A 13,166-nucleotide genomic window follows, 5' to 3' on the forward strand; every position below is an offset into this window, starting at 1 on the left:
GCTCTGCCTGATGAAATTTGGAATTTTGTTCCAAAGCATGGGGAGTCTCTGTGACAGGAATCTATCCCTCCAGCATGTACTATTTATTGTTGTGGTGAGGTTTAGCTCACTAGAGCACGTGGCTCGCAGTGACTTGGATTTCTTTAGGTGGAGCATGTCCATCAATTCTGAGTTGGACATGGCTTTGTAAGTCAGGCAGAGATCACCTCTGAGTAAGCGATATGCCACTGAGTACAGCCGGAGTTTTTTCAGTCGGGCTGCATAGGACATATGTTTGAGACCAGTAATCCTCTTGGTGAGGTACTTTTGTGGTCTTTCCAGCTGTTGGAAGTGTCTTGTGAGATACATTCCAAATGAGGCAGTGTACTCTATGATGGGTCTAATGAGTGATGAGTAGCGGAGCACTATAACCTCTTTATTTCTAGATGCAAACCCATTAGTAATTAGATGGGCTACATAGAAGGAGTTCCTAACTAGCTTGGCAATATGATTGTCAAAGGAGAGATTACTATCTACCTGGGTCCCCAGATCTCTTATTACCACTTCTGTATTAAGGGGGCTGCCACCTATGTGGTAGTTCATGGGTGTTTTGTTTTTCCCAAATGAGATGACTATGCATTTTTTGGCATTTAGCTTAAGGCCATGACTTTGACACCAGGTGTCCATCTCAGTAAGGCCCTTTTGGAGGATGTTCGTGTCAACTGGAGAGTCAATTATGGCTCCCAGTTTGCAGTCATCAGCGAACTTGGTTAGCCATAGTCCTCCTGTGTTTGCCTGTACTTCTGAGAAGTATATGCCAAACAGTAGGGGTCCCAGGACCGAGCCTTGCGGGACACCACTTGTGACTGGTTTAGAGTCAGACCTGGAGCCCACTATTCTTACCATGTGAGTTCTGTCTGAAAGCCAGTTGGCAACCCATCTCGTGACATAGGGGTTTATGTTCAGGCTGGTGAGTTTTTCTGTAATACCCGAGTGAGGAATGGTGTCGAAAGCCTTGGTGAGGTCAAGGTAGGCTGTGTGAATCACCTTTCCCTAGTCTATGGCCTTGGTGACTGTCTCGAAGAAGTCAACCAGGTTTAGTAGGCATGATCTGCCCTTAGCAAAGCCAAACTGGGTCGGGTCAAGTGTTTGGTGGTTCCCAATGTCTTTGTTAATGAGTTCCATGATGATGCGCTCCATAGCCTTGCAGACCAGGCTAGTCAGACTTATGGGGCGATAGTTACCAGGGTCAGTTGTGGCCCCTCCTTTGTGGGGAGGAATAACCATTGCTGTGCATATGGCATGTAAAACTCAGTCATGAACATATGAAGGTACCAAATGGGCTAGTACTGCATGATTCTCTGCTCAAATAAGCATCCCAGTTATGTAAGTAGGGCATAGCAAAAAAGAAAATGACTCCAGCAGGATGATGATCACCTGTTTGTTAATTCTAACTCTCCATCATGGACTTGGGATGTTGATAAGACAGTCCATACTAGACATGGGTGAGCCATGCAGGGTGACACAGGATTCAAGGTTGGTGAGATGGGGGAACAAAAGGATTCTTAATCTGATGATAGAAGTTAGCAGTAATACCATGCAACAAAGGCTTAGCCAGAGGAATCACTACAAAACAATACTAAGAAGATATTTAACTGCTGCATTTATTAAAATATTCATGTATATGTATGTGTATACAAATATATATACATATTTATTCTTTTTAATGTACTTTTGAGCAAAATACTCAAATGTTGGCATCTGTTTGGTCAGGACCATTTGGTTGCACACAAACATATGATTGATGTGTGAGAGATCAACAAACCATAGGTAGGGGAATATGTCTTTCCCTGGCAATTGTGTGATCTCAGACTTAGTATATATAATTAGAAGGTGGGAGTGGGGGGATGCCCCCCCTGCAAAAGCATTTGGTTTTGCTTTTGCCTGCTCTGAGGTTAATCCTTGGAGCATGCACAGCGGTTGTCAATGTTCCATTTTACAAAGTTTTTATATTGATGTTACAGACATCAATATTTCATCTGTTCTGTGAAGAGCACAATACCAGTATATAGATAGATAGATAGATAGATAGATAGATAGATAGATAGATAGATAGATAGATAGATAGATAAACAAATAAATAGATAGACAACAAGTTCTATAGATGGATAGATACAGATATAGATATAGATTTAGCACTTTCAGATGTGCAAACAGAATGCACATTGATCTGGACTACAGGTCATCAGGAATGAGATACTGCATTTTGGTGGGAGTGGGGGGAAGTATAATTTGAGCAAACTGGTATACAAATGTCAGTGACTTTTGTGACCAATGGTTTAGAACTGACTCAGTTTTATTGGAAGGTCAGCTTTAGGTATACAGAGGAGTATACAATGATAGACCACATACTGTCCACCTCTTTTCCACTGAAAAAGTATGGCAGAAGAACAAATGAGTCTGCACCTAAGAGGAAAAATGACTATAGGGCCTGCATAACTCATTGGACCTGAAATATAAATATTTGGTTAGTTGTACCATCTGTATCATTACACGTTCAACAAACAGGACAAAAATAACTATGTGGAAGAGAAATCCACATCCTCATCAGAAATAGTAAAATGCACAATCCCACTGCTGCTATAGGGACTTGATTTGTTAAAAGTCATGCCATGTCCATTCATGGTCAGGGTAGTCCTTATTCTATTGATGAGACGTCTGCATGTTTTCTGCATGTCTGCGTGGTCTTTTCTTTGGATATTCCAGTTTCCTCCCATAAATATGCTGGTTAATTAATTTCTCTAAACAATACTTTTATCTGGCATATTGCATTTACTGCTGCCTTTGTGGCCTGGTTCGTGGCTGAAAAGTGTCCAGTACAGTCCAGTTCACTGTTCCAGTTAACAAATGCATACAACAGAGGAGGAAGACATCTTTTCTCAGGAGTTTCTGGGACTATGAATATACGTTACTGAGGCTATAGTCAAAGAAAGGGGATAGTCTAGCAAACCTGGCGATTGTTTTCCTGAAGGAGGAAGGCAGGATAGGCTGGCCCCAAGACAAGTGACTTTTCTACTTGCTATGACAGGAATGAAGTTTAAATGTAAAGCTCTTAACTGCAGATGTCTAAACATGAACATGTATTCATTTCTTTACTTCACTTTTGTCAAAGGGCAGAGTCCAATGGACCAGGCCTTTATTTATACAGAGAGAACATGAGGAAATATTCCCCAAAATGAACAGCATTAGAACCACTAGCTCCAAGAATTTTGCTTGTGATATAAAAAGAGATGTTAATGAGACAGATATATGTCTCAGATGATCCCAATGCTCTGGAACAGGCTCCACATCCATGTGAAGCAGAGTCCATTCCTAACCCTACTTAAACATAACCTTGACCAATGGATGAGAAATTGGAAATTCACCCTGGGTCAGGCCCCCGTGTCTCTGATAGACAGAGGCACACATTAATGCACAAACTAACATACCCCCCCATATAACCTCTAGAAACTTCCTAACTAACATACCTCCTCCTAATAAATGCCCATGATACATAGGGCCACAAGTGGATAAGATTTCATGGCTAGGCTTATACAGGTCCTGGTAGTCATTAGCTTAGTCCTATGAATGTATGTGGCAGACACTTTAAAGTATGTATGCTTTCTTTTGTTTCTGATTCATAGTTCTCTGGGATTTTTCCTTGCTCAGCAGAATGAATTTGTCAAGTTACGGTCAATTTAATAAACAGTTGCCTTATTTGTAATGATGTTTTAATAAGCACATGCAGACAATAATGGCCGCTGGAATCATAGAGAGTGGGGGAAGAAGTGCCCCCCCCCCCCACTTTTGCATCCAACGACTCTAAGTACGGTCTTAGTAGCAAGTAGCATGCATTAAAAAACACAAGTAGAAAATGCCAATTCCTTTCCTTTTAATTAAAATCGGATTAGGATCCGATAGTTCACACCGTTGTGCTCTGCCTCTGCTTCCTCGACACTTCCACTTGTGCGGGGGGGGGGGTTCAACTTCAGATTCCGGGAACTGGGCTATAGTGCAAGCACACTAAGCAGGTGCATTGGTCTACCTCCCCCCGGCCTGACTGACTTAATAGTTCAGTCTGGTCAGGGTTCAATGGCAGGTCACACAGGTGTATACATTGGCAGTTAAAACCATTGTGTTTGTGTGACCTTACCACGCTTTTTCTCAAGTGATAATCATCTGCTAGCCAGGTTGAGGTGAGCAGTCCTTGTTCCACTCCTCAAGCAGAATTTAAGTTCATTGCTGTCAGTGCCATAGTGGTGGTGGTATGTTAAATATATTACTGTCTACTGTCGTCTTGCAGACAGTTGCAACCTCTGCAGCCAGTATTTATCTATTTCATCTATTTTTAGTTTGGAAAACTGGGAGGGAAAGACATTGGGTGAGGGTCTTGGTCTAAAGCAATGAAGAGGTCGTTGGGGTAACGTTTTCATTTTAGTGCTTGTGCATACATAGACAAAGTACTGAAGGGGTCATTGGGGAACATGTTTATTTTTTGTGCTTGTGCACACATGGACAAAGTACATAAGGGATCCTTGGGGGAAAGGATTCATTTTGATGTCAATTGGGGGTGCTTGTGCATACATGGACAGACTACTGAGAGGATTCTTAGGGGAAATATTTCATCTTGGTGCTTGTGCATACATGGACAAACCAGACTCATTGGAGAAAATGTTTCATTTTAGTGCTTGTGCATACTTAGACAAAGTACTGAAGGGGTTGTTGGGGAAAATGTTTAATTTTCATGCTTGTGTATACGTGAACAACGTACACAAGGGTTCCTTGCAGGAAATTATTCATTTTGATGTAATTTTGTGCTTACTATGCACACAAACAGACTACTGAAAAAGTCATTGGGGAAAATGTTTAATGTTTGTGCTTGTGCATACATGGAAAAGTAATTAAGGGAACCTTTTGATGTCATTTGCTCCTTACATGGCATACATGGACAGGCTATTGGACAGGTCATTTGGAAAACTGTTTCATTTTGGTGTTTTTGCATACATGGACAAACTGCTTAAGGGAACCTTGGGGAAATTATTCATTTTGATGATGTCATTTGCTTTTTGTGTATACATGGACAGACCACTGAGGGGGTTGTCATTAGGGGAACTGTTTAATTTTGGTGGTTGTGCATACATGGGAAACTAATGAAGCAGTCTTTGGGGGGGGGTTAACCCCAAAGCATGTTATAGTTTTCATTTATTAGTTATTTATTGAGTGTTTAGGGTACTACTACATGGGTTTATAGATTTATGCTGGACCTTTTACTATTTGGAATCTCTTTCTCAGAAGTCCAGGCAAAAGGAAAATGGCCTATGGGAACATGGGTATAACATGGCTAGCCTGGCCTGTAGGAACATGGGTATAACATGGCTAGCCTGGCCTGTAGGAACATGGGTATAACATGGCTAGCCTGGTAAAGGTCCTATGGCCATTAGCACAGTAACCTCCCATAAATCTGTGAACCCTTCATCCTATAACTTTGTTTGGATATTAATTGCAGCTTACCGATTCTTGGTTTGGGGGCCTTTCTGTAAGAATGCAGTATGAGAAGAGAGTAGTGTATTATAATATCTCAGCAGTTATGCAAAGGTTTTCTGTGTTGTGTACTTTTGTCTGTATTTTGTTGAACATTTCAGGGTTAGTGCACTTATTTCCAAGGAATTCAATCCATACAAGTTGGAAACTTCTGGTAGAAGCCTTATTGTGTTTCTACCTGACTGGCCCGAGGGATTAACTGTGTAAAAGTCTTTTATCCTGCTGTGATAAGACTCGCATTTGCTCATTGTGCAAAGTCAGTTCCCCATGCCTTGTGTGTGTGTGTGTGTGTGTGTGTGTGTGTGTGTGTTTTTGTGTGTGTGTGTATGTGTGTCTGTATGTGTATATATAAATATATCTGTATATATAGATATATATATATATATATATATATATATATATATATATATATATATATATTTACATATATTATATATATATATATATATATATATATATATATATATATATATATATAGGTCTACATTAGTAGATCAAACATATTACAAGTTTGAACCACATATAGCCGAGACCATATGTTCAAACAAGTAATAGTTCTAACACTGAATCAACAAAAAACAAAATTAAACATCTGTAGCGGGGGGGGGGGTTGTGCCCCCATGCACCCCCCACACCCCCTTACTTAAATATACCAACTCCGAGATCGCACTACATTGTGGAAAACCATTCCGCACTGTAAGGAGATCTCCATTCAGTCCAATTGAACATTTACAAGTTCGAACATATGGTCTCGGCCATATGAGGTTTGAACTTGTTATATGTTCGATCTACTGAAGGGGACCCATATATATATATATATATATATATATATATATATATATATATATATATATATATATATATATATATATATATGTATGTGTGTGTGTGTGTATATAAATACATACATACACATAAATACATACATACACACACACACATATATATATATTTATATATACATATATATATATATATATATATATATATATATATGGTTCTACCTCACATAAACGAAACACCACAACACCGACAACGCAATCACCGAAACCACATAACCGACAGTACAAAAACATGAAATCCCACATGCCCGACAACGAAATAACCGACGGTACACAAACACGAAACCTCATACACTTCACACACCACAATCAACAACCAAAATACATTCCCCGTCCAAAAACCACATACACAACACAAGCACACCAAAATCCCTACAAACCCACACTAAACCTCACATACACAACTACCTGCAACCCTAACCCAAACCCTAACCCTAAGGTCCGTCACTACCGCACACTTACCTGGCCCGCTCCCTAACCCTAACTCACTTATCCGCCCTAACCCAAACACAATCACTACCGCACACTTACCTGACCGCTCCCTAACCCTAACTCACTTATCCGCCCCTAACCCAAACACAATCACTACCGCACTTACCTGACCCGCTCCTAACCCTAACTCACTTAACCCACCCCTATCCACACTTACCTTACTCGCACCCTAACGTCCGTCACTACCGCATACTTACACAGCCTTTTCCCATGTCGGCATCCTCGGCGTCGGTGCTTTCATCCGTCAGGTCGGTCTTCTGCTTGTTGATCTTCTAGGTCCCGTCGCGTCGGTCTTCTGCGCTGTCGATCTTCTGGGGCTCGCGATTTCCCTGTCGATGTTCCGGCGTGTCGTTGAAGTGAGGTAGAACCATATATATATATATATATATATATATATATATATATATATAAACATATATATTTATGCATTGTTGGAAAATACTAGGTGGACATAAGTACCTCTCTTGCTTCCTGCACCTATGAGACAATACCAGCTAATATTTGTACCAAAACCTAATCTTATTAAGAGTTTGCACTCTGAAATAAAAGCAGAGTTTTGCAGTACTGTGAACATAATATATATGCATTTATCTTTTCTGCATTGCTATATTTATGAAAAAAATGGCACGGCAGTTTTCCATTATTTACTTAGGTGTTAATTAAACTAACATAGTGGTTCTTAAATCAACAAAGTATGCCAATGTCTGCTGTAAGCACTGTATGCTATATTGGAATTTGCTAATTTCAGAGCACAAATGTATTGTTTTTTGGCTGATTTCTGTAAGGAATTATCTCGTTAAACATTTATGACAAATTAATATCTAACTCTGCTACATATGAACCTATTTAAACAAATAAAGATGATATAAACAGTCTTCATGCCTCAATACTGAGAAAATTGAGACCGCAAAAAATGCACACTGTATAACCCTCCAGCATGAATATTTTTGAAGAAGGCTTCAGGAAAAACTGCAATGTAAGCCTATTCCTCCTACACTAATTACAAACACTTGCCAGGTTAGATATGAGATTTCATTCCCACTGTCTGCTAATGCCTTAGTTGTGAATATGGAAAGGAGGTTTCTCACTTCCTATAATATCCTTCATAGTTTGTCAAATAATACTTCTGTTTTAACAAACTTTCAGGATACTTTCCATTGTGTAAGACATTGATAAGGCAGTCCTAAATGCACTGCACAATGACCTGCTAACTGCAAACACCATGTCAAAATTCTGTGTAGCTATATATTTTTGTCAGTTTCACAATAAAATAAAATATAAGGAAAGGGAATGATTGCTGGTTAATTAAAGTGACTTTTCTAATTTCTGGATTTTAGTGCATAGATAATATCCGATGCAATGGTCTCATGATGAATGCATTTGAAGAGAACTCCAAAGTGACAGTTCCTCAGATGATCAAGTAAGTAATTAAAATGGGTGTAAGTACATGTGCATCTGTTTGTGAGGTCTAAATTAGCTATACTTTATCTGCTGATGATGTGTTGCTGAATTGTTTTTTTGTAGTATTTATTTATTTACTTACTTGTTCATAGTCTACTTATTGTTTAGATAATATTTCACACATATTTGCATTTTTATAAATTACCCTGGGACTCAAGGACTAGGCTTTTAAGAAATACTGACTGATTTTTAAATGCTTTTGCAGTACAAATCACTGTGTGTGTGTGTGTGTGTGTGTGTGTGTGTGTGTGTGTGTGTGTGTGTGTGTGTGTGTGTGTGTGTGTGTGTGTCTGCACCCAGCATGTACATTCATGTATCTGTGTGTATAAAAAAAAAAAAAAAAAAAAAAATATATATATATATATATATATATATATATATATATATATATATGCAGGTACATGACTATTTTTGTTTACCAGGTTATGTCTGACTAGGCAAGAGGCCCATTTTAACTGGAGGCCCAGGGAGAAAAGCTCCATACATACAAATAGACAGTATTAAACAATCAAACTGAACATGTATTTATCAACCATGTGCAAAGCAAGTCAGTAAAGAAATTAGTTATATAGTAATAATTAGCAAATAATTAACAAATAAGTTAACAAATTTAACAAAAATGGCACAGTTAGTGATAAAAACTGGCCGTATGAGTTAATAGTGAGAACAGTATGATACAGTAATTGCAAGACAGAGAAATGCAGTCTGCATAACAGTTGAAGACAAAGCAGTCTGTATACATTGTTAACTGAAACTGAGTGTAGAATCAAGATAGCCTTCAGCAGTTAATAGTTGTAGCTGTGAGAATGAGCTAGTTTGGGGTAACGTAAGGGGGTAATGTAAGGGGGTAGTAGGTAGATTAACCATGAGTATGGCAGTATATAAATGTATAATCTCAGGAGGTCATTCACATGTCTACTGAAATCATACTCAGACTATCCAAGTCTATATTTTAAAGGCAATGAAGAAAATGTTTTGAGATGATGAGTTCATTAACTTCTAAGTTTTAAAAATACCGGCTTGGAATGTGAACAGTAATCTATAAACAAGTGGCACAAATATTAATAAATTAGAAAAAGTGCAGTGTGAAAAGAATGGAACAAATAAAATACTAAATAAAAACATTAAAACTGAGCATTTATATATAATGTGCTGCGCAAAGAAAATTACTTTCCCCCCAGTGTTTAGAGAGTGTTATAGGTTATAAGTATTTAAAAATCATTTCACAGTCTTGCAATATTTATACTTGCATTTCTATTCACAAATAAAAACAGCACATACACAAACTTAGCAGAAAAACAAGCCTTATAAATACGTTTATCAGAAAAGCATGGCTTTCCTGCATCTTGTGAAGTTCTTATGATGACAACTAAATACAAGTCCGTCTCACAGATATTGAACCTTCTGGTCATGGTTTTCTATAGGAAATCATTACTACAGTGGTTTCTCAGGGGACAGACACACACACACACACACACACACACACACACACACACACACGCACATATATATAGGCTGGGATTTTGGGTAGCTTGAGCTCGGGTGCAGAGGGACTGGCCATTTGCAAAAAAATACTTTTCATTAAATTTATTTTTTTATTTGATTTTGGTGGGTGAATCCTCGTTCAGTTAGAACTCAATGATTCACAGAGGAAAAGAAAATCAGATGTGGTGAGGAGGACTAAACAATATAAAGGAAATTTAGGAGAAATGTTTATCAATATTTAATACAAACTTCCAAATCTGATTGTTTATGCAGATGGACATCAACAGGTGTTCTTTATGGCTGTTATAGGTGGCTGATCCAAGTATTTTCTGATTGTCTCCTTTGGAAGTTTATTAAATGTTTGCTATGATTTCACAGATATAATGAGCTGATCTGGCACATAGCTGTAGTTTGAATCCCAGAACAAACATCATCTCATCCATGCATAATAGTTTCAAAAGATTTCCTATATATGACTTGAATCAGATCAAATAAGGCATATATAGACTTAGAGTCCTTATATATATAGATGACATGAACCTTCTTTGAAAATATTTTTAACTCTTTTACTTCATCTGTTCTTATGACTTTACTTCTCTTATCAAAAATGGGATAAACCTTTGTCAGCAATATGTTCCCATTTAGCTTTATACAATTTTACAGGCTCCTATTGTATGTTAAATGCATAATGCAATTGCTGTTGTGCAGAAATAAACCATTATGTTTCACTACTCACCTTCTTCCTTACTCTTTCAGTTGCCTCTAGAGCTCTTAGATTATTTCCAAATATTGTCTGTCCATTTCTACCTCCTACTTTATCTCTGCCCTAAGACATGACCTTGGTATATATCATAGTATTCTAAACTTAGTACTGAATTAATGCATCTATTTTGGGCACTTTTCTGTCCTGTACGACCAAACTGTGTTCACCTCATACCTTTGCAATATCTGCCAGAATAATTTGTTCATCATTATTTTACTTTATCTCTCTGGTCACTATGGCAACCATTTGAAAATGTGAGACACAACACTGCATTTGTCATTTGAGCTAATATAAATTTCCAATTAATATGAAGGTTATGGAGTCAGAACTGCAAGGGTGCAGTGATATTATTGTATTTTAGTGACTTGAAAAGCGAACCTGGGTCAAGGGTTGCATTTTTTTTCTGAGCACAGAATTATGAAGATACTGCATTATTGAAGTTACACTACCACAAAGAGCAGTGTGTAAATGTCAACTGTGTAAAAAACTAGCACTGGAGTTATTTATTTATTTTATTTATTTACGGGGGGATGAGATGAGCATGAATACCACATGAAAACTAGGCTGCCAACAGACCAGTGAGCTGCACTGGAGCATCACATCCACTGATGTCAATGTAACACAGAACCACATGTGGGCAGCACAGAACCACATATGTGCAGCACCTTTTGTCCTACAACCATCATCTATATTACTGTCTATAACACGGACAGTTCTTCATTTTTATTGAGGAGGGATACTCCATAACCACAAAAATGGAGAGCTTATATTTTATTTAAAAATATATCAGGAGAACTATGTTTATCAACAAGTGCAAGCTGCCATGAGCAGAGTCATATCTCTGTCATCTTTACTTGAGAACATGGTGAGCCAGAGCTTGCAAGTATCTGCAATTCAAGTATGCAACACAGTCCTGAGCAACGGCATCCCCCTCTCAGCCTGCCAGACATATGTCTTCCTCATTGGTGGCTTGCACAAAACACCATCATGATATCATTATCATGGCTCTACTCCAACTGGACTTTGCAGATGAGGGTTACAATCATCAAACATTTCTATAGCAAAGTGACCTCAGCCTGTGATGCCAGGACTCATCACTGCTCTGCACAATTGTGTGCCATGACACCAGTTTAGTGATAAGAGCTCTGAAAATCCTGGGTGGAGGGAGACAGTGGTGGATTCATGATCTTTCTACCATCCCAGATACCAACTCGTACATATTTCTTTGACGCAATCTAAGACTGGAGAGGCCACCTCTAAAAACAAGCCCATTAGACAATCAAAGGAAGATGGTGTCTCTTGCTACAGATAACCACCTTATCAATTCTGACGTGAAATGCAAAGTGTGCTGTATACTGGATCCTGCCATAGTGGATGCCACAGTATTTTAGATAAATTAAATTAGTAGCCAGTGTGGAAAGAGATGAAGAATGAACTGTTGACTCTATTTATAAAACATATCTTTTGAAATTGGTTATAATTAATTTTGCCAGTAAGCAGATATCTAGACTCTCCACAGTGTCAAGCAGCAGCTCAGACAGGCTATCACATCCAAATTCTGATTTAGCAGGCACAACTGCAACTATAGGTGGCAGCAATGTCCATCTGAGTGCATTCATCAGATAGCTTTGGACTGAATGCAATTGCGTACATACACAGAATGGCATCAGGAATGCCCTGCCTATTACAATTAGTGATGGCATTGCAGACTCACAAGACAGTAGAGTCACATCCTCTATAATGCATTCATTGACTGTGAAAAGAAAGGTCCCTTGTCAGTCTGTTAAAAAAAACTCTGGGTTAAAATCTTTTATTGTTGACAGGATGCTTGACACTGTAATTTGTGTTATCAACACATTCTTGGCACTATCTTACAGAATATGTTGGAACACATACAGGCTCTGACCAGCATACTTCTACTGCTGTTACTTCTGTTTTGTTGGACCTGTGATAATGCCCAAGCTGCCACACCACTTCTTCTCCTCTGCTTGGTGCCATCATGGATGGCCTTAAGGATGTACCATCAATATGACATTTTCTTTATGATACAAATTCAAGTAACCATCTAGCTCCAGTTTGTTCTTGCTGTTCCGTCTTAGAGGCAGGCAGTTTGGAGTTCTTAGATGAGATTCTCACTTTTGCTTCCATGATGTCGGATTAACAAAGGTGTGCCCTCCTTTATGTTATATCTTACTATGGCAATCAGGTACTCTTTGACTGCATCCCCAATGGATGGTTGTGAAGCTGATGTGAGGAATAGTGCCTGTTGTATTTGACAATGTCTGTGCTTTTAATGTTGGCTTGGTTGTATTACATATTACATGTGTGATTTGTGTAGCTGAGGCAAAATTTCCATGCCTTCACAATTTTAGGCTTTTACTCTACTCACCTTGAAACTACGGGTGCCACTTTTCTATGTGTCATTATTTCAAGAGGGAGCCAACCATTATATTTACTGTGGCTTCCTTCCACTCCAGAATATGAAACAATGTACATACTTAATAAAACAGCTGTATATTATAGCAATAATCCATGGCTGGGTGTAGGTAATGCTGGATTTACCC

The 13,166-nt window shown here is 38.5% G+C and overlaps 1 protein-coding gene across 1 annotated transcript in view; it reads left to right on the forward strand.

The window, feature by feature from the left end:
* RASGRF1 (Ras protein specific guanine nucleotide releasing factor 1) overlaps nucleotides 1-13,166 on the forward strand; it is an 892,789-nt gene that overhangs the window by 473,509 nt on the left and 406,114 nt on the right. Inside the window, exon 13 of the mRNA XM_044076380.1 lies at nucleotides 8,231-8,313. Within this exon, the coding sequence (XP_043932315.1) occupies nucleotides 8,231-8,313 (83 nt within the window). The remainder of the gene's footprint in view (nucleotides 1-8,230; nucleotides 8,314-13,166) is intronic.

The sequence above is a fragment of the Protopterus annectens genome, chromosome 7.part0 (assembly GCF_019279795.1).
Source record: "Protopterus annectens isolate FY-2018-M chromosome 7.part0, PAN1.0, whole genome shotgun sequence".
Classification (NCBI taxonomy): domain Eukaryota; kingdom Metazoa; phylum Chordata; order Ceratodontiformes; family Protopteridae; genus Protopterus; species Protopterus annectens.